Source organism: Scylla paramamosain, chromosome 25 (assembly GCF_035594125.1).
Source record: "Scylla paramamosain isolate STU-SP2022 chromosome 25, ASM3559412v1, whole genome shotgun sequence".
NCBI classification, from domain to species: Eukaryota; Metazoa; Arthropoda; class Malacostraca; order Decapoda; family Portunidae; genus Scylla; species Scylla paramamosain.
In genome coordinates, this window is record NC_087175.1 from 3,913,964 (window position 1) to 3,941,706 (window position 27,743).

General features: G+C 39.8%; 1 protein-coding gene across 4 annotated transcripts; it reads right to left on the minus strand.

The window, feature by feature from the left end:
- Positions 1-143: 143 nt before the first annotated feature.
- LOC135113107 (prolyl hydroxylase EGLN3-like) lies at positions 144-27,743 on the minus strand. 4 transcript variants are annotated; one of them, XM_064028151.1, is made up of 6 exons: positions 27,688-27,743; positions 14,312-14,558; positions 8,292-8,560; positions 6,760-6,879; positions 4,133-4,269; positions 144-3,348 (listed from the first exon to the last, which is right to left on the minus strand). In XM_064028151.1, the coding sequence occupies exons 2-6, from the start codon at positions 14,517-14,519 to the stop codon at positions 3,285-3,287; spliced, it is 798 nt and encodes a 265-aa protein (XP_063884221.1). In that variant the 5' UTR covers positions 14,520-14,558; positions 27,688-27,743; the 3' UTR covers positions 144-3,284. The 4 variants fall into 4 exon arrangements, with proteins under 4 accessions (XP_063884221.1, XP_063884217.1, XP_063884218.1 ...); XM_064028147.1 differs by lacking the exon at positions 27,688-27,743 and adding an exon at positions 26,749-27,668; XM_064028148.1 differs by lacking the exon at positions 27,688-27,743 and adding an exon at positions 14,862-15,470.

A 27,743-nucleotide genomic window follows, 5' to 3' on the forward strand; every position in this document is an offset into this window, starting at 1 on the left:
AGTTCTTTCATCCGCTCCAAACCTGGTTATTTTATTTACATTTAAGAGCCGTGGCTTCTTCCATTACTCAAAGGTTTATAATTATATAAAAATTTAATGTAAATTTTCCCTAAGGTTATAAAGGTTATATAAAAAAATGGAGATTTTCATCATTGCAATGTTTTTATTTATACGGCATTGAGTTTGATCGGTCTGTCAGTTTTTTCATTAATTGAAGTATGAAGTGACATACGAGTACAAGTTCCCTAAAATATACTGGGTTATGTATGTACAGCATCCTTGACCCAGCACTTCCTTGGGGCGCATCCACTGGCAACGCTAAACGGCTGAGCACGGCAATGCTCGGCTTGAATGTAACCCATCAACACAGTATCGGTTAACTTCATATTTGGGTTTGAATAGAGGATCAGTATAATGGCTGATATATATATATACACAAATTTTGCTTGAAAGTAGAGAACACAGCTCCGAGCTAACAAAGAACACTGAGCTAAAAATCATGTAAATTCGCATTTGATTTGCCCATTACACCACAAATGTATGAATAAAAACACTATACAACTGGGCACCAAATCTTCAAATGGAAAAAAACACCAGACATCAGAAAAGAACAGAACAGGAAAAACTAATATGAATGTGTACACAAACAAAATTAAATGTTTACAAATCAGAATGATAAATGCAAGACTAAAAGGAGACTTAAAATCAACAACTTTGATTTGCTCCTTTCATGACGAATGAATGAATGCTTTCATGACACTGAAATGAATGAATGCAGATTAAATTATGCGTTCCAGTGTATGCGCCACTAGCACGAGGCAAAATAATGACACCTGTACACTCTATAGCACCAATGTCACAATAACTTTATCCTCACAAGCCCTGATGCAGAAAATAGACAAGGTTCATTTTACATTCATTTAGAGTGTACTGAGTGAGACGGCATACACTCAACACACTTTCCTTATTCATTTCAAAAACTTAAGAAGGAATCTAAGATGCAATACATTAAAAAATAAAAGTGGAAATGTGAGCACTTCCAGGAGTACGTATAAAATCTTAAATCCATCAAGATGAGAATCGATATAAATCAATACAAATATTTAGAAGAGAAATAGTGTTGTAAAGCTAAAGATGCAAATTTCATACCGAGAAACAGTGGAGAGGAGTTCAAAACAAGCCCCTCCTGGCTATGATGTGTATGAACTGTTGTGACAAGATGTTAATAGAAGCACAAGTACAATACATGCGAATACACAGCAGGTGGTGGAGGGTCACAGCAGCTTAGGTCACAGCCTCCCTGACCTGATCCCGAGTGCTCACGGGCAGTCCAGGCTCAGGGCAAAGGTTATCCTACAATGGTTCCTTTTTGTCACAGTAGTGACACGTCACGCCCACTCCACAAATTTCATACACATCCATCTTTGGCTATGAATTACAAAGAAACACTTTTATTTCTGTACCAGATTCGCCGTAAATTTCCTAATAAATATATCACAACCATCTCCTGTACAAGGCATTAGCAAACAACTGCTGTGTAATAAATATGTGTCTATGTGTATATATAAGCAGCACTGCAGCATCATCCTTCCTGCGTGTTCCTAAGTACATGTGTGTCACCGCTCTCCCTGGTAACAAGTCACACTCCCGCTGCTGCAGGCTGCTGACATTTCTCAGAGGACGAGGAGGCTGGGGGAGTGACAGGGGAACATAGGGGACGCCTGGGTGTGTGTTGTATGTACTGTAATAAAACACACACAAAACACACACACCAAGGTTAATCATTTAGTGTGCACAGCTCAGTGAGGAGTACAAGATCTGCTTGCAAGTTTGGTGTGTGATGTTGCTACTGCCATTATTACACAGGTCATACAAGTTCCTTAACCTTGTCCCACTCACTTCATGTTTAGTGCTTTCCCTTCAGTTTTTAGTCCTTGGATCTGCTAAGAATCTGTCAGATGTCAATTTAAGAAACTCGGCAAATCAGGATTTGAAACGGAGGGACAAATGCCAAACAGTGAAGCACATACACAAGGTTATGAAACTTCCGACTGACTATATACTGACTAAGCACATCAAATGATCAACACAAGCGTGATATGTACTGCTTTTTTTTGTGGGGGGAGATTACATCATTTTAAGGGAACATTCGTAACAAACTGTACAGTCTTCCCTCATCCTTGGAAAGCTCATCCACCTCACTGACACTAAGCAAGGGACACCTCGCCCCCAACACACGTTACAGTTCAAACACCCTTTCTCTCACTATCATCCACCTACTCTGTGCTAGATGACCTTCACCTCAGCACAAAGAGATGGAAACCCACAGGCCCATACTCATAAATGCTTTCTCTCTCTCATCAGGACTACTTTCAAAGACTATAGATGACTAGTTAGGTCCTCACAGGTGTTTTTTACCTTTGTATATCACTATCAAAAACACCTTTGAAATTCCCACTAGCTTTCACTAAAGCTTCTTACAAGCAGCATTGATGAAGTGCTGAAACATTTACAAATATGGACTACAATGCAAAGAGTAAGATATAAGTTATATCACACTGACTTTTCAAATCCAGTTGGTTAATATAGTAGTAACTTACGAGAGTACGTATGTATACTGCTTAAAGTGCATTCCATGTCTGTATATACGGGTTATCTGTAAAGTGAATTTCAAGTCAGAATAGGCAAGTCAATGCTGACTCATTATAGACTGACATTCACATCCTCCAGCTCCTGCAACCACCTGCTCTTTGAGGCAATGTTACATATGTCATGGACGCCACTCCGAGAACCAGCACCAACCAGTTTTCTTCTCGCTCCACACTGGCTGAGAAAATATCCATCCACTTCTCACTATCCACTAAGGTAGCCAGTTATAATGCTGTGGCAGATAAAAGACAACTCAAAGATGGATGAAGGAGATAAAAACACTTCGATGACAAAATAAAACCATATGCCTACTTGCTAGGTTCACTGATAACTCCCCCTCCACTCTCTATGGCAAGACACTCCATAACCTGTCTTATAAACCACTCACACACTCGCTCACACAACCACACACAGAGGCTCACACTTGAGTAATGAGAAGGAAAGGAAAGGAGACGAGGAACTGAAGCATAACCAAGGTGAAGCTCCAAATTCACTGTTATCTCCACCACAGTAGAGGTTAGGAAGTAAACTGTGTCCCAGGAGGAGGCTGGTGGCCCTGTGTGGGTGTTGGCGGGACGGCGGCGGGGAGGACCAGCAACACCAGCACTTTGTCACGTGTGGGACACGCCTCTCACCTATTCCCGGGCCAGGTACTCCTCCCGCTCCTTCTGGTCCAGGTACCACACTGTGATAGCATATCTGAGAAGAAAGAATACAAGTGGTTAGGGACTTGCCCTCACTCAAGATAGATTACTCCTTCATACTCTGATCTAACCACCACACTAGATAGATAAGTGCCAGATAAAAAAAAAACTGATAAAACTAGTAGAGAATGACAAAGTTATACAGATAAAATCCTCATTTAGACTAATCTCACTTACTCTGACCTGATTATCCATCTACTCTGACCTGATTATCACAATAAAGATGGATGTATAGGCAAAGTATAGACAAACTGATGCAAATAAGCTGATATAAAGCCGAATATAGGCAGATGGAAAGATGTGTATATGAAACAATCATCTACTTCAAGTTAAACTTGCCTTACCAAACCATCACACTATAGACAAATATAAATAAAAGGTATTCAAGACAAATATTCATGCAGATAGATTACAGGCAGTTGGAAAGATGTATACACAGATTAAATATACTACAGATAGGAGATATATGAATACTAAGTCTGATAGATACAGGTAATTAGACACACAAGATACTACAAATAAACAACAGATAATTACACATGATACTACAAGTAAACAATAGTTAAAAGTTATAAGAGATACCGACAAAAAGATACTACAAATTGACAAGACAAAAAGAAGACAAGACATGCAGACAAGAAAAGACATGAATATAAACACCTACAAACGCCAAGTAGGTCATTTGAAATACAAATGATAAATTATTTAAACATTCCTTTTAAATTACATGACCTACATTAAATACCCCCCTCCCTCAACAAACACACACACACACACACCTGACTATCTTGGCAGGCATGACCTCGTGTGGGTTACGCCTGTCTGACCAGAAGAACAGCATGCGGTCAAAGCAGGGATTGATGGAGGCTATGATATCACTGCAGTTCTCGGGGTAGATTCTCAACACGCCGCCATCCTGGGAAAAGAAATGGCTGTTAGTGTTGCTGCTGCTGTTAGTAGTAGTATTAGTAGTAGGTGGTGGTGGTGGTATTTCATTATTTATTTATTTATTTATTTTTTTTTTTTTTTGTAGTAGTAATGGTGGTAGTTCGATTTCTATTATTAAGTTTGATAAGGTTTTGGATAAAGTTCAAAATTGGATAAGCTGCGTACACCGATTTCTAAAGCAAATACAATACACAACCCTTGTCATATATTCATACACCCTACACACCAGTACCCTGTGACGGCCTCCCATAAATTCACACACCCTACTAATACGAGTATACGCCGGCACCCTGTCATGGCCTCCCAGATAAGTAAACACTGCTTTAGGTGAAACGACACGACAGTGATATAGTTGGGTAGATATGGACACAATACCACAAACTTGACTCAAAATTGTATCAAGAAAACTCTTACACCTCATGACTTCTATATTTACAGAAACTCAAAATCCTTTCATTATCACTCATTAAAAACACGCATTCCTAACAGAACCACATAAAGGCTTATAAAGAACTAGCATCTCTTATAACTATAAATATACACCACCAGCATTCCTAACTATTAACTACCTCACGCAAACTCAACCTCATTAACTCAACCTCAATATCACACTCCAACACTGAACAGCCTCAAACACCACAGTTACAAGCTTGGGCACACTATCACTTCATAACCTACATAAATGCATACCATAACATTCCCTAACACTGCCAAAATAATTAACCCAGTAGATACCAGGCAACTTGATAAAAACACCTCAAGAGATGAAGTAAAGGTTAAAAGGGACAAAGGCTCAAAGTGACGTATTCTCATAGCATTCCCGGCCCTTGAGGTGTGAGGGAGAGGTCCATAACCCATTAGATATGTTAAAATAGTGGGTTAAGAGCCAGGGCTTCCTATGGCGTACGTGACTAGCAAAGGGGAGGCCCCGTCCAGCGCATAAGAGCGGAGGTACACTCAACCACAGGTAGTGGGGTGACTTGGCGCCAAATTCGAATTCTAGCTTTCCATCCGCTTCTTTCCATCTGTTATTTCCTGTGTATTTTTAGGTATTTTGTTTTCATTGGGACGGTTTTCAAAAATTACTGGAGTGATTAATTGGGTTTTCATTATCTCTCCTATAATCATGCAATTTCCACCAAATCAAGTTGTATCTTCTGTTCATTTATCACTAACCATTATTAGTGCCTGTGGTTGGAAAAGCTTTATTCTCTCATTAGGACTATTTTCAAAAGGCGTGATAAGTCAGGTTCTTATTTGTGATTTATCGTTACTGATGCAGAATTATTTACTTCACTTAAAATCCTGAGTACTCTTGAGAACCTCAGTAACTTCCACTATAGTCTGTTAAAACCAAGATGAGGCAATATTATAACTTCTTCACATTCTAGTGCTAGTTTTATTTCACTAACTTATCTACATGTATTATCATTTTGAGTAACAATGTTCTCTCTCAAGCTCACTACCACTGTCATCATTATATACCATGACTTGCTATCAACACCAACACATCAAAGAAAGCATGTTTAGTGTCACATCACACACAAACACACAATCATACCCAGTGAACTTGACAAAACATTTTCCTAGCATGATCTCAACACTTTTTAATATCCTCCCAGTGACTCATGCCACCACTCCCTTCCCCATGAACTCTCACAACCTCTATTACTGCTCAGGACTTCCCCACTTGTTTCCCCCTCAACCCTCACCACCTCTAGTGCCAGGCAGGACTTCCACACCCACTAAAGTCGATCAATTTCATTCACAGCCCGGAATATGAGAGTGCATTAAATGTTACTTGTTTGTATGTGGTGTCCTTTCATTTCATCTCTTTTCTAGTCTTAATTTCACACCTTTTAGTTTTTTAATTTAATTTCGTCGTCATACTTGGTGACATTACAGTAAGTTGAGTGGAATGTTTTACTACAAAAGTCAGTTTCCAGCACACATATGAAGGAAATGTTAATTTTTCCACCATTCATTAGTTTAAAAACATTACACATTAAGACCATTCCAAGATAAGAGAGAGAGAAAAAGTCACAGATAGAGAATGTGAGGGAGAAGGAAATATCAGATAGAGAGGTAAAAAAGTGAAGATAAGAGGGAAATACCAAGATAAAGAAGGAAAAAATAAAATTAAAAAAAGTCAGAGAGGGGGAAGTATCAAACCAAGAGAGGTAAAGGTGAAAATAACTGGGAAAACCCAAAATAAAAGGATGATGGACATTAAAAAAATAAAAAAATAAAAAAAATAAAGGAAAATATAGATTAAAACAAGGGAAACACATGTAGTATGTTACTCAACCACTGACAAAGAAAAAAAATAAAGAAGATAATGAAGGAAGATTGACAGGTAAAAAGGGGAAAAAAAAAAAAGTGTGGCATGTTACTCAACTGCTGGTAAGACAAAATTAAGAAAAAATGATGAGGCAATACACCCCAGGCAGACACTCACGTTGGGGGTCCAGTTCTTATTGAGATAGTAGATGGCGGTGATGCATCTTCCGTCACCGTTGGGATTGTCGACGTGTTTAACGTAGTGAGTGTCGCAGCCAGGATAGCACGCCACCATGGCCTGTGGGGGAAGGATGCAGGGCAGGTGAGATACGAGATGGTGGTACAGACACGCATAACGTGCAGAGGCAAGGAAAATGTAAATGTGGTGAGTTGATAAAAAAAAAAATAAATAAATAAATAAAAATGTTAAAATAAAAATGGATTATAAAAAAAGAAATGAAGGATACAAGGCACACGGGTAATATATATAGATATAAACAGGAACAGACAAGTATGTAGATAAAACCAATTCAGAGTCAGAAGAATGCAATTAATGTAGTCAGAGAACAGATAAGAAAAATAAAAATAAATAAGAATGGAGTATACAATAATACATGAAGGATAGAGGGGAGGGAATGTTACAGGGCATGTGTGATAAGACAAGACAGACAGGTACAGATAGGCAGACTAACTCTGAGACAAAAGAATGCAATAAATGTGGTAAGAAAAACAATGGAAATATGAAAATATAAGAGAGAGAGAGAGAGAGAGAGAGAGAGAGAGAGAGAGAGAGAGAGAGAGGAGGAGAGAGAGAGAGAGAGAGAGAGAGAGAGAGAGAGAGAGAGAGAGAGAGAGAGAGAGAGAGAGAGAGAGAGAGAGAGAGAGAGAGAGAGAGAGAGAGAGAATTTCCTACAAGTAAAAGCAAGCAAGCATCTTATGACCTAATATTTCTAAAGATCAAGGGTCATCTGTAGGTTATTGCATTATGTTTTTCCCCACACATAGACACTGAACAAGTGATGATGTGGAGTAGGAGAGGCAACAGAGGTAAGAAATAAGCAGCAACTGAATAAAAACTGGACTTGACAACCAAAGGAGTGTAGCTCTGGCCCTCCACAAAAAAAAAAAAATATGCATGCACAAACCCATATATATCAACCCAAGGTAATGAATGGAGAGAGAGAGAGAGAGAGAGAGAGAGAGAGAGAGAGAGAGAGAGAGAGAGAGAGAGAGAGAGAGAGAGAGAGAGAGAGAGAGAGAGAGAGAGAGAGAGAGAGAGAGAGAGAGAGAGAGAGAGAGAGAGAGAGAGAGAGAGAGAGAGAGAGAGAGAATTGGATATCTGAGAGGACATAACCTGAGTGAATTAATGGTTTGAATGACTCGTACTAGATGACAAGCAATAACAATGCACTCACCCCAGAAAAGAAGAGAAAAGATACAAGCCTGAATGCACATACACCTTACACTTTACTCCAACCAACCACACATACAATACTCACCCCAAAAAAGAAGAGACAAAATAAATGTCTGAATGAATACACAGGCCCCTTATAATGTACTTACTTTATTCCAACCAGAAAACCAACCACACATACAATACTCACCCCAAAAAAGAAGAGACAAAATAAATGTCTGAATGAATACACAGGCCCCTTATAATGTACTTACTTTATTCCAACCAGAAAACACACACATGTACAACACACTCACCCTAGTTCTCCAGGTAATGTTGTACTGGGCGAGCTTGCCGGCATCATAGTGCTTATTGGCCTTGGCGACGATGTAATCCACCACATTGACCAGCTGACCAATAGAAGAGCAGTGAGGCTCATCCCCAGTCACCCAGGTTATCTTGTCCCCTCTGATCTTGCCCCTTGCCTGGTCCTGCACATGCTGAGACACAACCTGCCCAGCCTGCATCACGCCGAGGGAGTGTAGGGTCCGCACCTCCTCCAGGATGCGGTCAGCTCGCTCCTCGCCTTTGAACGGAAGAGAACTGTGGTCAAGCAGTATTCTAGGATTTCCAGGGTGGCGGTATGATGTACAGGTGGATACAGGTAAGGGGCAGTTTTAGGTGGTTTTAAGCTCCACAGCTCTGAAGGGAGAGGAATATGGAAGAAAACAGGGTGGCTGTTTGGTGTCAAGGTTAAAGTTAAGGTAGTTTTAACAATGTATGGGCTGACCACTCCATGCCTTGAAAGAGAAGAGGTATGGTTTGGTAGGTTATGTAGGCTGGTTGGATCCTTGTACGAGTACATGTGAAAGCAGCATGGTTGTAGTATGGATGGTAACGTTAGGTTGAATCTTTGTGAGAGGTATGGATGGTTAAGTTTCTACAATGAGTGATTATGTGAGAAGGAAGCTAGACAAGGGTATGGAAGTGAAGTCTGACAAGTTATTGGTACAAGAAGAGCTTAAGAGAAGATGTACTGGTCATAAGGCAACAGCTGTCTTAAGGGTTGCTCAGACTTATGAAGTCTGTACTTATCCATGCATTGTCTCGAAGGCAAATGATGTGGATTACATAAATAAGTGAAGAGACTGGCTAAGAGACTACGAGAGAGAGAGAGAGAGAGAGAGAGAGAGAGAGAGAGAGAGAGAGAGAGAGAGAGAGAGAGAGAGAGAGAGAGAGAGAGAGAGAGAGAGAGAGAGAGAGAGAGAGAGAGAGAGAGAGAGAGAGAGAGAGAGAGAGAGAGAGGTGTGGAGAAGACTAGCGGTATCAGTGACCTTATTAAGAACATGGCAAAAAATAAGGAAATAAATAAAGCTGTGGTTTTCCTAGTGCGTGGAAAAGAACACAGGTTATTCAATACAAATGGTGACAGGTTAATGCTCCTTCATACATGCTCTGAATGAAGTGATGTGGATTACAATGCAGAAAAAAAGTTAAGGAAAGGCAGAAATCACAATGGTCTTTCCCACTACTGTCCCACTTGTAATTTTGGAAAACCTTTTGTTTGTAATTACTAAAAACAGGATCTAAAAATACAGTAATGTAATCCAGCAGTAATACAGTACATGATACATGGAGCCTCAGATAGGAATATACATTTCACAATACCTAGCACAAAAAGAATCAATAAAATAAACACTTATATGAAGAATAAAAACCTTAATTCAATCAATGATCAAAATACATTGAACCAAATTGGCTCATCTATAGTAGTTTACTTATGAGTGGCATTTTGAATCTGCTCTTAATCTTTTGTACCCTTACTTAGACACCCCCAACAAAAAAAAAATAAATAAAAATAAAATAAAATAAAATAAAATATAAAAATTTAAAAAAACTATAGTGTAGACTGCAAACAATTACTAAACTTTCTTCTTAATTTTCTCAACCCTTAACCAGATCCCTTGAAAATAAATAAATAAAAAATAACTAAGACAACAAATAATTAATGAGTTTTCCCTTGAGTTTTTTTCCTTTAATTCTCTCTAACCTTACCCAGACCTCTTAAAAATAAATAAAAATAAAGATAAAAATAAATAGATAAATAAATAAACAACTAAGACCGCAAACAACCTTCACTCCCACACCAGCACCACCACCAAAGGGAGAAAATAAGGAGCCCCATCTGGTATATTCACTAGGGACAGAGGACAGTGGTGGACAGTTGGCTGAAATGACCTTGTGGATATGAGGGAGTGAGTGAGTGGGTGTGTGTGGGAGTCGGAGGGCAGACTAGGTTAAATGCATGACCTTGACAAGGGGAGCCGACTTGTGTGTTGGGGGGGAGAGAGAGAGAGAGGGAGTGTGCTGTGTACCATGACAGTGTGTAATTTGTTTTTTCCATTAGAGAGAGAGAGAGAGAGAGAGAGAGAGAGAGAGAGAGAGAGAGAGAGAGAGAGAGAGAGAGAGAGAGAGAGAGAGAGAGAGAGAGAGAGAGAGAGAGAGAGAGAGAGAGAGAGAGAGAGAGAGAGAGAGAGAATCCAATTTTAGATACACAACAACAAATAACAAACTTAACTAGATAAATAAAATTCAAAACAACTCACATCTGGGGAGAGGAGTAAAAAAGAATCACAACTAAACACACCATAATACCCCCCCCAACTCAACCCAACCTGACCTAACCACACCTCTATAAACATTAAACCCAACAGAAACACAAGCTAAACCCACACTCAATAACTCTAACCTCTAACTCTCCTCTCAAAGCAGTTGATGCTGAGAAATTAAATAAAACTAATAACTTAATGGTCTGTCACCCCACTCAACCCTATAAGCAATAACTAACCTCAAATGAAATACTGGATAATACAAAGGTCAATAGCTTACAGTGAGTCTATCTAGCAAGTTTATTTTGTGTTGCTAAGTTCCCAAGCCCCCAATCTGGGCCCCTGGTTGCACCACTTGAGGATGAGAGGAGCCACTTCTAGGCACAGTAATGCAACTAAAGGGTGTGCAGGTGTGTTTGGGATGTGCTTAGGTGTATTAGCTAACCAATGTGTGGGGGGAGGGAGGGATAATTGTTGAGTGTCTGTAAGAGTGAGGGAATATTGTTAAGTGTGTGAGGGAGTCAGAAAGATTGAGTATGGTGGTGGTGGTAGCAGTGGCAGTAGTAGTAGCAGTGATAGTAGTAGTAGTAGTAAGCCATCTGCTGTCTCTCCCTCCCTTACTACCGTTTACTTTCACAACACTTGACCCCTTCCTGTCTAAGATCATCCTTTCCTTTCCTACTCTTCCCTCCTCCTCCTCCTCTTTCACCACACAAAGCTAGCCCTAATTCTCTGCATCAGCCACTCACAGTCTCTCATTCTCAGCCAAAAATTTTTCTGAAATATATCCTAAATTCTCTCTCTCTCTCTCTCTCTCTCTCTCTCTCTCTCTCTCTCTCTCTCTCTCTCTCTCTCTCTCTCTCTCAGTCAGTCATTCACTTCAAACAAAAACCATCATCAAACAAAAACCATCATCACTTTATTTACATTACCTGACTTTCGTTCATAACTTGAAGAAATCTTGCATATCCAACCAGTGCCTCACCACACATCACAATTCACATCACACATTACCTCATTAATTCTTAGCCTTAACCAATACCTTCAGATGTTTGAACTTCATATCCTATCTGGCCTTTACACACATATTAACATCATATTCTATCTAGTGTCTATTCTCTTATCAACCTGAAGGGCCTGAGTCATGCAGTGAAGTGTTGATTTAGGCTGGCATACATGGATATATTCTTCTATCTTCAATGTTGTGTGTGTGTGTGCGTGTGTGTGTGTGTGTGTGTGTGTGTTTAAGTATATCTTAGTCACTAATCTTGTATTTTCTTTGTATTGTACCATACTGACTGTATACAAATTAGTTTTAGGTTTTAATATATCTCTATCTACTTATCTCTCTGTGTGTGTGTGTGTGTGTGTGTGTGTGTGTGTGTGTGTGTGTGTGTGTGTGTGTGTGTGTGTGTGTGTGTGTGTGTGTGTGTGTGTGTGTGTGTGTGTGTGTGTCACTGGTTCAGACACCCTGCACACACCTATAAATGCAAGGCTGGGGTTAGGAGAGTTCAAGTGGTGGTCATATCAGACAATACATGACAAATGACAACCGCACACATTTTCGCAAGAGTTCGCCCAAGAATAGCTCTACAGAAAAAGCGTCTAATAATAGTCCTACAAAAATAGTACCTTTGTGAACCATGATGGAGGTGGTGTACATATTATATACTAACCTTTACTATAATAAACCACATATGGCTTTTTTTTGTGTGTGCATGTGGTCTGATCTAATTTTACATAGCCTTTTTATTAAGCTACTTATATAATGCCCTATGATGTGTGAACCTTGTAGGAAATAAAACTCAACCTTATCATCAGTATCCACATCCCTACTACAAGTTATTGTTAATATTCAAAGTCCAGACAGGAAGGGAGTGGTAATAATAACAAGCTGACTCACTCTTATCAAACTACCCGTAAATTTAAGAGACTTGAGAAAACACTGAATTTCTACATCATATATACACTGCAGAGAGAGAGAGAGAGAGAGAGAGAGAGAGAGAGAGAGAGAGAGAGAGAGAGAGAGAGAGAGAGAGAGAGAGAGAGAGAGAGAGACCAACTTGAGAAAAAAGTATCCATAAATCTAATTAGGAAACATATTGAGAAAGAAATAGTGCATATATGGCAGAATAAGACCAAAAATTTTGTACTGGAGTTACCATAAAACTAATGAGACAAAACTGAAGAAACAGAAATTAGGGTACAAGTATAGAGAAAATGATGAAATAACTGAAAATAAGAGAGACTGAAGAAATAAATAGAAATAAGATACATGTAGAAATAAATGGAAATAAGAATAGAAAACAAACTAGGGTACATATACAGGAGAGACTGAAAAATTAACAGAAATAAGAGTACATGTTTGAGAGAGCAAGATCAGAAAATCCTAACAAGAAAGCAACAACTATACACAGGAAAATTCGCCGCCGCTGCCGCCACCACCACCAAGCATGGAAAGTCACCCAGCATCCCCAGCCAGACTGCATTCTCACCCCCATAAGGCCACCGCCCATTATGACATCACCAGCTAATTCTACCCACCCTATGATATTGCCTCATGCCTCACACGCTCAAGGTCACCGCCACAACCCACCGCCCCACAGGAAGCTGCCGTGACAATCATTTGCTGCGCAGGGTATTGGGCTTCAGTGTACGCCAGATGGACGGGCAAGGAAAATAAACGCAGCCAGAAGAGCACATGCAGAATGAAAACAAACACTTTTGAAGGCCACAGCTGATGTTGGTGGGCATGTACGTACGCACTCACAAAGCTTTCACTCTCTCCTGTATCTTAAAGTCCTACTTTCATAAATTTGTGGGGAAATTCAAAGTCGATTGGTTTAACTTTGGTAGAACTAGTGTAAATTCTAAACCTATTTTTCTTGTTACTGCTCTAGGAATTTACCATTTGAGAAAATCCTAAAATATATTTTTTTCCTTACTCTACCAGGTAATTGGTTGTGTGAATTATTGTTTAACTTTACCATCTGGCTGGCATACTCAACTGGCCCACTTGTATATATACCTAATTAGTGTGAAGCACTGTCAATTTTTGTACATGTTCCTAATACATCTTTCTATATGTAATAAAGATGAGGAATGCTATCATACTGTGCAAATGAAGCAGACGGCACATGACAACACCAACAAACATTCTCAAGATTTGTGAATTTCCTAAAATACCCTAAAACACTTAATATATTCAGTGGCACACATTTAAATCAGCAAGATAAACACTTCCAGGAACAGCATGATGCTGCCAGTTTAACAGTAAGCACACATACCCAACCCAGCCTGCACTAAGACATACTAGATGAAGCTAACTCATGCTACTGTAAATGTTTGGAATTAAATGTACACAATGAGGAGTGGTCTTGTGCATGTCATCTATTGAGTCTACTTGCATATTTTTAATTATGGGAGGTAGTTGTTAATGTCATACTGTGCACATTTTCTAAATTTACCATAGTTAATTAGTATTTGAAGGAAGCCACTTACCAAAACACCAGTGACTGAAGAACCTAACTAGGTTGCACTGAGAGAAGGAATAGCATTTACAACACTAACAGTTCATCAGACCATTAAAACAGAGAGAGAGAGAGAGAGAGAGAGAGAATGCCCCGAGACTAAAACTTACACCATAACACAAACTTCAATGAAAAACACCCAGGAAACTTAAATTAGACACTTAAATTACAGACAAAGCTGTAAGCCCGAACACTCACCAAGGAAGTCGTCGACCACACAGACTCCATACTTGTTGAGATCCTTCGTGACATCCTGCAGAATGTTGGTGAACCACTCCTCACTGAAGCCGCTCCCCTCGAGGGACAGGGAGTCAAGGGATTCCTGGACATGGTACAGGGGAGGCGTCTTGGGTACTTGGGCCTCCAGGGGATGGCTGGAGTCTATGGGGGTGCTGAGGTCTGGCATGTGGGATTTCCTTCTCCCTCTTCCCTGTCCACCATTACCCTGAAATTGCATCTCGTTATGACTCAAGGCTGCAGCTGCTTGAGTGCCTGCGACCTCTTCCAGCACACCCTTGTCAAAGCAAAAATTAGTCTCTTGTTTAGTCTTTTTACTCCGTTTCTTATGCTTTTGGCCATTTTTGTTCTTTGAGGTGTCCCCAGTATTCCCCCCAGTGTTCTTAGAGATACATAGAGGCTTGTGCTGACTCCAGTGCTTCCTTTGGTGGTCCTCGTCGCAGTACCACATCATCTTGCACATACTACACTTCTTCAACTGATCACCCACGGCACCACATTGCCCACATACCTTCTGTCTCGACCCACTGCTCATTCTTCTGGCGGCGGCACACAGGACAGGGGCGGGATCAGTCACAAAACCAAAGTGTTCTCCGGACAATGCCGACATTACACAGCGAAGAGGGACTGGGCCTCCTCAGATCCTCACGGCCTCCTCCTCCACCACTTCGCCGCCCAAGTTTTTGTCTCTCTCCCTCAAACTCTCCTTATCTCAGCCTCTCACACCAGCACACCAGTCAGTGTCTCTCTTACTCAGGCCGAAATGACAGTTCTGGGTTGAGTGTCGTAACTGTATTGCCGCGTCAGCCATATAGTAGAGGAGAACAGACGGGGCTCTCAAGTCGCCGCAATCTCGCCCCGCTTTGCCGTGCCCCCAGTCTGTCTACAACTCGGCTGCTGGTATTCACTCTTACCCGCTCTCTGATAAGCTTGGCAGCAGAGTGAGGACACCTAGGTCGTGCTGTGCCTTGTGTGTCTTGGATCTCAGCTGTTGCCCGACTACCTGTGATATTCCTCGGTCACGTATAGCAAATAATGTTTCTCGTGTCCCTCTTAACTCCGCGCCATCTTCCCCACACCAAATGATAAACCGCCATGAAACTAAGCCACTGTCTACCACCATACAATAGTGAATTATATAATAAGTGCAGGAATATTGGGGGTGTAATGATGCATGTAGCAACTCTAGGAGAGTTGCCAGTTGTGCATATCTCCGGACCCCGATGGAGGTAACTTTGAAACGGGAATACGCAGAGAAATATACTGTTCTGGTGCATATAGGGCGATAACCTCACCGATATGACTTGCTTTTAGTATATAATGATAGTCTTTAGCACTTAGGGCATGGTAAATATAAGTAAAAGCGGGAAAATTAGGTTAAAGTCAGCAAAGTGAAAATGTGGAAACTCAAGGGGGAGGAGGAGAGGAAGGGGGAGGGGAGAGGAGGGTTAAAGGGTCCTACTACTACTACTACTAATACTAATACTAATACTACTACTACTACTACTGGTTCTTTTCTTGGTATTGATAAAAGAAACGAGTAAGTGATAGAGGGATCTTATACTTCTACGTAAACCATGGCGGGGAAGAGGAAGGAAAATTTTTTATTGTTGTTATTGCGTGATTATGTTGTTAGTTGCATTATCTTGTTAGGCGTTAAACTTGTATCCCCCCACACACTCTCTCTCTCTCTCTCTCTCTCTCTCTCTCTCTCTCTCTCTCTCGATAAGAGGTCATTCACCATGAAAATACATAACACAAATGTTAAATAGATAATTCATGATATAAAAGTAGTAGTAGTAGTAGTAAATAGTAGTAGTAATAATAATAATAATAATAATAATAATAATAATAATAATAATAATAATAATAATAATAATGACAACTGAGTGACCATTCACCGACTAATATATATAATTCAATAATTAACGCCCGTTAACTAGGTAGATAAGTATAAAATAAATGAGAGAGAGAGAGAGAGAGAGAGAGAGAGAGAGAGAGAGAGAGAGAGAGAGAGAGAGAGAGAGAGAGAGATTGCAATATATATATCCTAATGTCTCCTACCTGACTTAATCCACACGTAACATTGACAAGTAATTTTTCCATCATACTAATCCATTGAGAGTAAAGACGAGAGGAGGAGGAGGAGGAGGACGACGAAATATTGAAAAGAGGGACGTGCGACTTGTCACCTCCCAAATGACTAATAAAAATCTGATTGCAAAACTGTCTTAACTCAATATCTTTGTCAGTATGTGCACGGTAATGATGAAATGTTCCCGAGGAGTCAATAGTGTGATGTGGAAGGTTGTCATATGGCTGTACAGTGAGGAAGATGTGATAAAGTTGAAGATTTTGTTGCTAGATGAAATGGCTGATGCTTAATTGGCAATAGTGTAATGGTGTTTTGAAATGTGTGTGTGTGTGTGTGTGTGTGTGACCATCAAACATTCAATTAGTTACTTAGGTTTGTTTTCTTCAATTTCTAGCATTAGAAGAGAGTATACAAGTTAATGACATTTTAAGCCACAAAATTAACAAGGAATAACTTTCGTCTTAATGATTAACGAAAAAGGAAAAAATCTTAAATGTGGAAACGTTACTAAATAACAGTTGTCCTAATTAATAATAATGATAAAAAAAATGAAAATTAGAAAAGAACAAACAAAAGTTACAGGTATCTCAGTGTGTGTGTGAGCGTTCTGTATACCATTTGCTTTAACTGATTACTGTTATGTTTCTCTGTTTTATGGTGTCTGACGCTATTTGCGCAATAAATTAATCAAATCAACAACAAACTCACTGAAATAGTAAAATAAATAAATACATAAATAAAACACCGAATGAATGAAAACAGAAAAACAAGATTGCCAATGAGGGAAAAAGACAATGAAAAGAATAATGAGTCAGGAAATAAAAAAAATGACAGCTGTCTAAAAGTAAAAGAAAGAAAGAAAGAAAGAAAGAAAGGAAGGAAAGAAAACACACGTCAAGCCTCAAACTCATTAAGATTACACAGAACAATACTGTGAATCATGCAATCATCACTTCACCTTCACCCCCAACCCTCCCTCCCCCTTACCCCTTCACCTCCCCCCTTACCCCCTCAGCTCCTCCGTTATCCTCGACATCACCGCCGCCATTGCCGTGATAGAAGTCCTCACGAGCGCCAACCAACCTCTCACCTCTCACCCTCCCTCTCCCTCCCCACAGCGCACGCGCCATCCCCTCTCCCCTTCCCTCTCGGTCTCTTCTCCCTGCCTCCGCGTCCCCTGCCCTCCCTAGCCTTATCACCTTTGCAATTCTTATGCTGCTGGGTGACCGGGCACGTACACCACGAAAGTGTTGATGAGAGGAATCACAAACGTTTGAGTGATGAAGTAAACAATATTTGGCGCCATGCAGATGTGTTGGGAAGGAAAGGAAAGGAGAGGCAGGAGGACTAGTTTTAAGTTTCTGTAGTGTGCCTGTGCATGTGTGGGGGGGGGGATGGGGAAGGAAGGTATATACAAGTACAGCACTCTTCCTATGGCGTACGTGCCGTATTGCTTGTATGATGAACGATAATGCTTCAGGCGTGTTCCTCTCCCAAGGTTCATAGACTACTTCTGTTATCTGTCTGCCTCTATCTTCGGGTGTCCCTTCCCCCTCCACCTCCACCTTCTCCTCCTCCTCCTCCTCTTTCTTCCCTCTTAACTCAGATTGCTTAAGATGTAAGAAGTGTAGTAAAGAGATCATTTAAATGGGATCTCAGACTGATTCACTATTTATATTTTTTTCTTCTTGTTTTAACAACTTTGACGTAAAAAGGCTTGTTACTACAGATGGTATAAACTCTTTTCTCCTTAACTTTGATTGGTTATAAAGGTAAAAAGACGATATAAATGGGATCGAAGACTGATTCTCTTTTCTTGTTAAGCAGCTTTGACGTGAAAAAAAAAAAAATATATATATATATATATATATATATATATATATTATTTGGAGGTACAGAAAAACTCGACTTCTTTAATTCTGGTTGGTTAAAAATGTAAAGGAACGGTATAAATAGGTTCTGAGACGATTTAAATAGCATTGGAGACTGATCCGCTCTTAACAGCTTTGACTTAAAAAAAAAAGTTATTGGAGGTACAGACTCATTTCTCTAATTCTGACTGCTTAAAAAATCTAAATGGACGATTGATTTAAATAGGATCAAAGACTGATTCGTTTTCTTTTTTTTTTTTGGGGGGGCCACTTTGATGTAAAAAAAATGTAATTATTGGAGGTACAGATTCTTCTTTTTAATTCTGACTGATTAAGATGTAAGAAGAGGTGGAGGTGCAAATGGTATCTGAAACTGGTTAGCTTTCTCTGGTTAAGGTGTTTAATGGTAAAAGTGTCATGGGACAAAAAGTAGAGACAAAATTAAATAAAAATATGACAACTCAAAAGACCCCATGGCAAAAGGTGTGTTATTATTATTTTTATATTATTTTCTTCTTCAATAAAAAAGGATGAAGAACATGATTAACTACTATCTTCTTTAACTACGATTGATTTTTAGTTAACTGATTGTTGCAGAAATTGATGTAATGATCTGACAACGGTTAGCTTTCTGTAATCGAGCAGTTAAGCAGTTTTATTAGTGCTGGTGATAAAGACTCTCCTTCACTTAAATTGCTACAGTTAAGTGATAGTTATAGAATAGGTGATTTCAGCAGAGTAAAAAAGAAAAGTACAGCATCGTCACTCGCGCTTGTTAAACAGTCCTTGCCTCATATAAGAGATACCTTTACTAAATCTTTCACTGCTAGATTTTTTTTCTTATAACCATCTGCACCTTTAGACACAAATATTTATACTATACTCGTAGTCTCAAAGAGCGCTGCAGCATTAAAAAAAATAATAATAATCATGTTCCTACTTTCTCTTTATTTGTCTGTATTCATGCATTTATTTGACTTATCTATCCCTTTATTACAAAATTATGAAGGTTAAGAGGGGATAACCATAGCAGTGGAAGAGAAAAAGAAAACGACTTGTAGACACCAAATTTCACTGTATTTCTCGACGTCACTACTTTGCAGGAACCAAACTTCTCAAATGTTCAAAACTGCCCTTGCATTCCTCATCCTTTGCGCCTCTTCCTGCATCAGTTCCGCGCTGTTTGACCTCGTTGTGGCGGCGCAGAAATACCAATCAATCAATTAACCCGTAGCTATGCCGCCCACGTAAACTAGAGCGACGGTCAGTACGTCATATTGGTCTTCGGCTGAGGCTGGAGAGGAAGGGAGGCCGCCGTGTTCAATAGTAGCAGGAGCAAGGCGGGTGTAATCTGCCGCTTTCTCATCAGTCTCTCACTTCTGTTGTGCTCTGAGCGTTTCCTTCGATTCCAAGTCTTTTGAAATTTCCTCAAAATTGTTAGGTTTTGTGAGGAGGTTGTCAGCAGATCAGGTTTTCTTGGTTGATGGTTTGATTTGATTCGTTTATGCGGTTGAGGCGTTCAGTAACATGAAAATTGAGACATAACACACACAGTAACGAGGCTAAATCTCTTTGTTAAACCATCACAAACTATCACTGGAATCTCGCAAACACTTTTCAAAACTCCGTAAAAACATCCAGTAGAGCCTGTTAAAAGCTGAGATCAGAATGTCGGTGTTTTTACGAATACAAACCCTTAAAAACAAAGGAGCAGCCTAACAAGAAGACCGCCTCGTGATAATCTTCGCTAGCATGTCTCTGCCTCTCTCGCTCTCTCATTACTAATCCTTACCAATGCGCCGCCACGCCTTGCACAGCTGAAAACACTCATACTAATCACTCCAACGAGACTGCTATGTACTATAACGCTAATTGAGTCCTGTACGCTGCACCATTCATACGCAAAACACGCTACTTCTCCTTGAACATCTCTTCCCCTCGTTTTTTCTCGTTCATTAGTTCGCCATCAAAGAAAACGTGGAGAGAACGGAATGTACAGCCTGGGAGTTTAATTTAATATTTTCCTCGGTGGCTTAGATAATTTATATTCCCCGATGATTTTTAATACGAATTTATTTTAGCTCCGGACTGTCAGGTGGACTTAAGGGAGGCACACCGGTACTGCCTGCTAATTGGGAGCGTGATTTATAGACATGTGTACGTGTTTAGGAGTGTGTACCTTTGAATAGTTCGCTAATTAGTGCCTACGTGTGTCTGTGCGCGTGTATGTGTGTGTGCGTGCGAGGTTAATGATGTGTGTTTTTTTTTTTTTAACTGTTTGTGTGTTTGTTTGTTCCGAGTGAAGGGGGATGGAAGGATAAAATAGTGAAAGTAGCAGAAGAAAGAAAAAAGAAAGCAGTAAAGAAAGGAAAGGAAGAAAAGAAAGTCGAAAAAATTGAAAAGAAAGAAAAGGTATGATACAAGAAAAAAGAAAGTGGGAGACAAGAAAGGTAAAAAAACAAAAAAAAAAACGAACGAAGGAAATAAGAAACACATTACAGAGAATGGAAAAGAAGGAAAAGAAGAAGAGGTACAAACTGTGGGGAAGCAACAAGGAATCATGACCAAGCACCATTAGTTCTCTTCTCGTGACTAAGGGGAAAACACGCTAATTATGACACACGTTTGCATGACAGGAAGAAAGACAAGCAGTAGTAGTAGTAGTAGTAGTAGTAGTAGTAGTTATGCCACTGAAAAAAGAAAATGACAAAATTTATGAATGTTAGAATGACTGAATAAATAATAATATGAATAACTAAGACACGCATGTTTGCAGGACAGGAAGATAAACATAGTAGTAGTAGTAGTAGTAGTAGTAGTAGTAGTAGTAGTAGTAGTAGTAGTAGTAGTAGTTAGGTATATCAGTGACCAACAAAAGTAATAAACGATTTACGAATGTTACTATTACAAGATAAATAATAACTATAACGTGAATAATAAATAAGTGTATAGATATAATAGACAATAAAATAAACTTAAATAAAAGAAAATTAATCATTATAAAGTGAAAAAAAGAGGAAAGAAAATGCTTGCGTGATTCATAGATATCCTGTGTGTGTGTGTGTGTGTGTGTGTGTGTGTGTGTTGGGGAGGGACGGAAAGCATTTCAGAGAACAAAACACACACACACACACACACACACACACACACACACACACACACACACACAATTAAGGAGGGGCGGTCACCTTGGGAGTCTACCCCCACCTCCCCTCCCAAACACATTTCGGCCCCTCCCCCCTCCACCCGACAAGCAGTCAACTCTTAACCCCTATACCCGTCCCCCCTCCCCCCAAAGAAGAAAAGAACAGAAGGTGAGGAAGGTGAGGCGGTAAATTGTATGCACCACTCTCTCTCTCTCTCTCTCTCTCTCTCTCTCTCTCTCTCTCTCTCTCTCTCTCTCTCTCTCTCTCCGAATACGTTTTGGTCACATTTCCCAACACTTCTCCATTTCCGTCTCTCTCTCTCTCTCTCTCTCTCTCTCTCTCTCTCTCTCTCTCTCTCTCTCTCTCTCTCTCTCTCTCTCTCTCATGAAACAAAACACTAAAACACCACACTTTACGTTTAAAGTATAAAGTAACAACGTTTCCGTTATAATAATAATAATGATAATAATAATAATAATAATAATAATAATAATAATAATAATAATGATAATAATAATAATAACACATAGCATAGCGCACCGTTAAATCAAAAGAAACCGACTCCGATGGCATAAACAAAACAATAAGCATCACCACCACCACCACCGCTGCTGCCGCCGCCGCTATCATCATCATCATCAGGAAAAACAGAGTCTGAAATCTCTTGACCAAAATCTTTCACATTGACAGACAGATATACGATCAGACTCCTCCTCCCTCTTGACCCTCTGAGTGAGATGACTGCCAATCGTCTTTCTATCTACGTCTTATTACCTCTATACACGGCCGCCGCCCTTCTCCTCCCCATCCACCTCCTCCTCAATCCCTCTCCTTCTATTCCTCGTTGGTTCATTCACTCGTTTTAACGGCGCCACGCAAGGCCGCTCCTAAGGGTGAATAGAAATTTATCAGAAAGGAATGGAGATGTCTTTGTTTTTTTTTTTTTTTTTTTTTTTTTTTCTTTCTTTCTTTCTTTTTCTTCTTTTTCAGAGAGAGAAAATAATTTGGTGGTTTATACTGAACTGGTAAAATATGAACGAAATTAAGAAATCTCTCTCTCTCTCTCTCTCTCTCTCTCTCTCTCTCTCTCTCTCTCTCTCTCTCTCTCTCTCTCTCTCTCTCTCTCTCTCTAAAGCACGCCACGCATTATGAAAGTAAAGACATTATCAGAAACACGTGTCTGGAACGTAATCGAAAAGTAAATATGGGAAGCGTCACAGGAGGAGGAGGAGGAGGAGGAGGAGGAGGAGGAGGAGAAGAGGAGGAGGAGGAGGGGAGAGGAGAGCGGAGGAAACGGTCTACGTGAGGTGCCGCACATTCTCTCTCCCCCGCCTTCCCCTCCCTCCTCCGCCTTTCCTCCCTCCCTTCCTCTCTCTCTCTCTCTCTCTCTCTCTCTCTCTCTCTCTCTCTCTCTCTCTCTCTCTCTCTCTCTCTCTCTCAGATCCCTTTCCCTCCCTCGCTCCAAGGCAAATACCCGAACACCTGAGTTAGTTTCCGCCTCTCTCTCTCTCTCTCTCTCTCTCTCTCTCTCTCTCTCTCTCTCTCTCTCTCTCTCTCTCTCTCTCTGACGTTTTATGATTCACTGGTTTACTTTTTGTTTTCGACTCTCTCTCTCTCTCTCTCTCTCTCTCTCTCTCTCTCTCTCTCTCTCTCTCTCTCTCTGGTTCATTATCTTATAGATTAAAGCAGGATTGGTTTTTATTTTTCTTTATGCTATTTTTTTCTTTTTGTGTGTGTGTATGTGTGTCTTCTTTTGCTTTAAATATTCAAACATGTTTATTTGTCTATAAAAGTCACCAATAGATTTCAATTATTTTCCGATGAGAGCTGGATATTGGATCAAGGAACAGTTGATTACACGTTGAAGTAGATCCGGTTACTTAAAAGGAATCAGGAATCGTTTGTTTCACCTACTACTGGAAACTCTGCGTGCTGGAAAGAAAAAAAAAACAAAAACTACGGTAGAAGGTTGCCAGATTATGTTAATTCTAAGGTAAATTTTTGCTACATTTCGTATTCTCTCAGTTGCGTTTCTGCTTGTTTTTCTCTTGCCTGTATTTGTTCGTTCCTCCATTTATATAGCTGTCGATCTGTCTAATTACTTGTCTGTGTATCTTTCGGTGTGTATGTTTGTATATAAGAGAAATATCGTCTTACATATGAAATCAATAATATTTTAACATTTTTTTTTTTTAGATAAAGCTGGTATAGATAGCATTTGCATCTCTCTCTCTCTCTCTCTCTCTCTCTCTCTCTCTCTCTCTCTCTCTCTCTCTCTCTCTCTCTCTCTCAGACACAAAATCTAATAATAGCTCGCTAGTTGAGGCACTGTTATGGATGAGAGAGAGAGAGAGAGAGAGAGAGAGAGAGAGAGAGAGAGAGAGAGAGAGAGAGAGAGAGAGAGAGAGGGGGAAGGAGAGAGAATATAAAATCAACGTCTCATCCATGAAAGTAGGAAAATGTAATGTATTGATAGGTGACTCTCTTAAATTTCTACTGTGCCATGTTGAGTGGTTTCTATAAAAAGTATAGTAGTAGTAGTAGTAGTAATAGTAGTAGTAGTAGCAGCAGTAGTAGTAGTAGTAGTAGTAGTAGTAGTAGTAGTAGTAGTAGTAGTAGTAGTAGTAGTTTAAGTTCCTCTGTGAGTCACGTAATGTCAATCATGAAATTCCTCGGAAAGTCAAAAGAAAAAGAAAAATATATACTTTCCTTTTACTGTAATTACTACTACTACTACTACTACTACTACTACTACTACTACTACCACTACTACTACTACTACTACTAATAATAATAATAATAATAATAATAATAATAATAATAATAATGGACTATAAAAAAACAACAACAACAACAATAACTACAACAACAACAATAACAATGTACAGCTTCATGTGTGGTCGCAGGCACTTAAGTATTGCAACAGTGTGCGCGCGTGCGTGCGTGTATGTGTGTATGTGTGTGTGTGTGTGTGTTTGCTCTGATTCTTTTATATTCTTTGACTTCTTATTTGTCTATCTGTTCATCTTATTCTTTTGTTTTTCTTGTTGTTGTTGTTGTTGTTGTTGTTGTTGTTGTTGATGATGTTGTTATTGATGTTGCTGTAGTTGTTATTAAGACTGTTTTTGTCACTTGAACAACAGTTATCTTTAGGCCAAGTAGTAGTAGTAGTAGTAGTAGTAGTAGTAGTAGTAGTAGTAGTAGTAGTAGTAGTAGTAGTAGTAGTAGTAGTAGTAGTAGTAGTAGGGGAGGAGGAGGAAGAATAAAACAAATACATTGATAAGCTAAAGGGGTACCATCCATGCAGGCAGACAACGCCCTTGTCTCTCTCTCTCTCTCTCTCTCTCTCTCTCTCTCTCTCTCTCTCTCTCTCTCTCTCTCTCTCTCTCTCTCTCCCCTACTGACCTGCATCACCGCGATCGAGCGAATCCATTTTGACCCAGTTTCTGGCAGCGCTCCCCCCCTCTCTCTCTCTCTCTCTCTCTCTCTCTCTCTCTCTCTCTCTCTCTCTCTCTCTCTCTCTCTCTCTCTCTCCAACAAAACAATAACGTAGAAGTATATAGAAAAATAAACGCAAATGCTATCGATGCTGGTGACTTCTAAAACAGCAGCAGCAGCAGCAGCAGCAGCAGCAGCAGCAGCAGCAGCAGCAGCAGCAGCAACAACAACAGCAACAACAACCTCAATAACAACAACAACAACAACAACAACAACAACAACAACAACAACAACAACAACAAGTCGCAAAGAAAACGGAGGAACTGTCAATGTTGCCAGAACGAAATAGAAACTTTATGACGGGGAAATCCGATGTTCGCCAACTAGGGATGTGCTTGTGTAACGCCAGGGAGGAAGGAGAAGAGGAGGAGGAGCTAGAGGAGGAGGAGGAGGTTAGTGACAGTTTGTTATGGAAAGAAAGAGAGAGAGAGAGAGAGAGAGAGAGAGAGAGAGAGAGAGAGAGAGAGAGAGAGAGAGAGAGAGAGAGAGAGAGAGAGAGAGAGAGAGAGAGAGAGAGGTTACCTGGCAGTATCAGTGCTGAACCCAAATATTCCTTTACAAAATAATTCACAAAATATGCGAATGAGAAAAAAACAGCTAGACAGACAAAATTATAGATACATAGACAAATAGACAGAGAGAGAGAGAGAGAGAGAGAGAGAGAGAGAGAGAGAGAGAGAGAGAGAGAGAGAGAGAGAGAGAGAGAGAGAGAGAGAAGAGGAAGATATAAAAAAAGATAGAAGGACAGCTATGCAATAATATAGTTAAATAAGTTTTGTAGTAATTCCCTTCTTCCTCTTACTGCGTCTCAAGATTTCCAAGAAGAGGTGAACGAACGAACACACACACACACACACACACACACACACACACACACACAGAGAGAGAGAGAGAGAGAGAGAGAGAGAGAGAGAGAGAGAGAGAGAGAGAGAGAGAGAGATAAACAGAGGGTGTAGAAGAGGACGAATAATAACACTGAGTCACGCTAACTTATTATATCTCTCTCTCTCTCTCTCTCTCTCTCTCTCTCTCTCTCTCTCTCTCTCTCTCTCTCTCTCTCTCTCTCTCATGTATGTTTGTTTATTCCATGTTAGTGTAAATTAAACAAACAATATTTTCTCAAGGTAGTGCTTTTCAGTGTGTGTGTGTGTGTGTGTGTGTGTGTGTGTGTGTGTGTGTGTGTGATGAACTAAGCATACATTCTTCGTTTAATTCTGTTTTCCATTGTTTTGCTTGCATATTTGTCAGTCAGTCGTCAGATCGTCTTGTATTAACAAGTCATTTAAAATTCTAAATAACATAGAAAAAATATAACGGTAAATACTAATATATGACATTATTAACTATAACGACTAACATCTACATACTTAATAAAACAAAGTTATTTATCATACTTCTAAAATAATGATAATAATATTAGCACGTCTATACTATAATTAATTAACTTTAACTTATAAGTTTATCAAACGAAACTTCACTTATATCAGAAGACACCATCAATCTATATTTTTGTTGCCCTTGGCTGGTGTCGCTCATATATATATATATATATATATATATATATATATATATATATATATATATATATATATATATATATATATATATATATATATATATATATATCGCAATATTTACTAACCAAATTATCAAACTAACCCACAGGTAAACCTCATAAACCTATTTAAACCCCATCTCACTTACGTATGGCACATCAGCACTATCTGTCTGAATCACCTGTCTGTCTATGAAAGTCAAACGAGAATATAAAACAGCATCAAAACTCACCACGTAACTCAGGCGAGGTAGGTGGAGGAGGAGATCACTGAACACGTAACACAGAGGTAGCTTTAGTCCAGTCTGCCCCGCCTTGACAAGTTTTCTCTGACTGAGCAATAACCTTCGCCTCAGCTGAAGGTATTGCCTCACTTTCGCCTGAGTGATCCTTCTCTCCTCCTCACTATTACTCTCCACCTCGTCACATTTCCTCTTTCTAGTGTTGCCTGGAATGTCATAAGATGAGGTGCCACTTGGGACGACGTGGTGGGGGTGATGTACGCTGTGGGAGGTCGTGGGAGGTTGGGGAGTGTGGGTGGGGACAATTCTTGTGGCCTCTGCTTCCTCCTCCAGTTGGGTGCATCCTATCACGCCATGCAAGGGTGCCACGTCTCCCTCTCTTTGGTCGTATTTAGCTGCTGACAAGAGCTGCATTTTGACGTGTTTTTAAGTATGAAGGCGTGGTTGTAGTAGTAGTAGTAGTAGTGATAACAGTAAGTCAACACTCACTCAACGAGGTCATGCAAATGCAACACTCGTTTTGTCAATCACTAATATTAATCTTTGTTTATTTAGTATCTGTATCGAAAGTATTGCCTTTCTTATTATTTATATTGTTTTTTTTTTTCCTTTCCTTCAGTCACTCAGGAGGAAAACTGTGCCAGAATTCGATGCTTGCACTATATTTGGAATGCTTATGTAAGTTTGCTTTTCTTTTATCAATTCAGCAAACGTATTAATAATTGATGTTTTTTTTTCTAAGTAATTGTCTTTTAGTTATACCTTCAGTCACTTGCAAGGTAAAACAACAATCAAGTACAATTCCCGCACTATGCTTGGAATGCGTGACTCAAGCACTCGGCACAAGAGGAACTCCTTCAATGAGCTATTTATAAAGTCACTTATATCGACCACCACTTAGGACGAAAACAGAAAAATCTAGTTGAGGACCTCCGTCGTGGCGTGAGGGCGAGAACGGAGGGACGATGTCTCTCAGCGCGTGTCTG

Bases quoted from the DNA above. Each gene is read 5' to 3' on its own strand.
- LOC135113107 (XM_064028147.1), bottom strand. From the start codon at position 27,171: ATGCAGCTCTTGTCAGCAGCTAAATACGACCAAAGAGAGGGAGACGTG. The intron at 6,880-8,291 runs GTGAGTGTGTTG...CTTCCCCCACAG, and splicing joins ACATTACCTGGAGAACTAGG to GCCATGGTGGCGTGCTATCC. The intron at 3,349-4,132 runs GTGTGTGTGTGT...CTTTCTTCTCAG, and splicing joins ATGCCTGCCAAGATAGTCAG to ATATGCTATCACAGTGTGGT.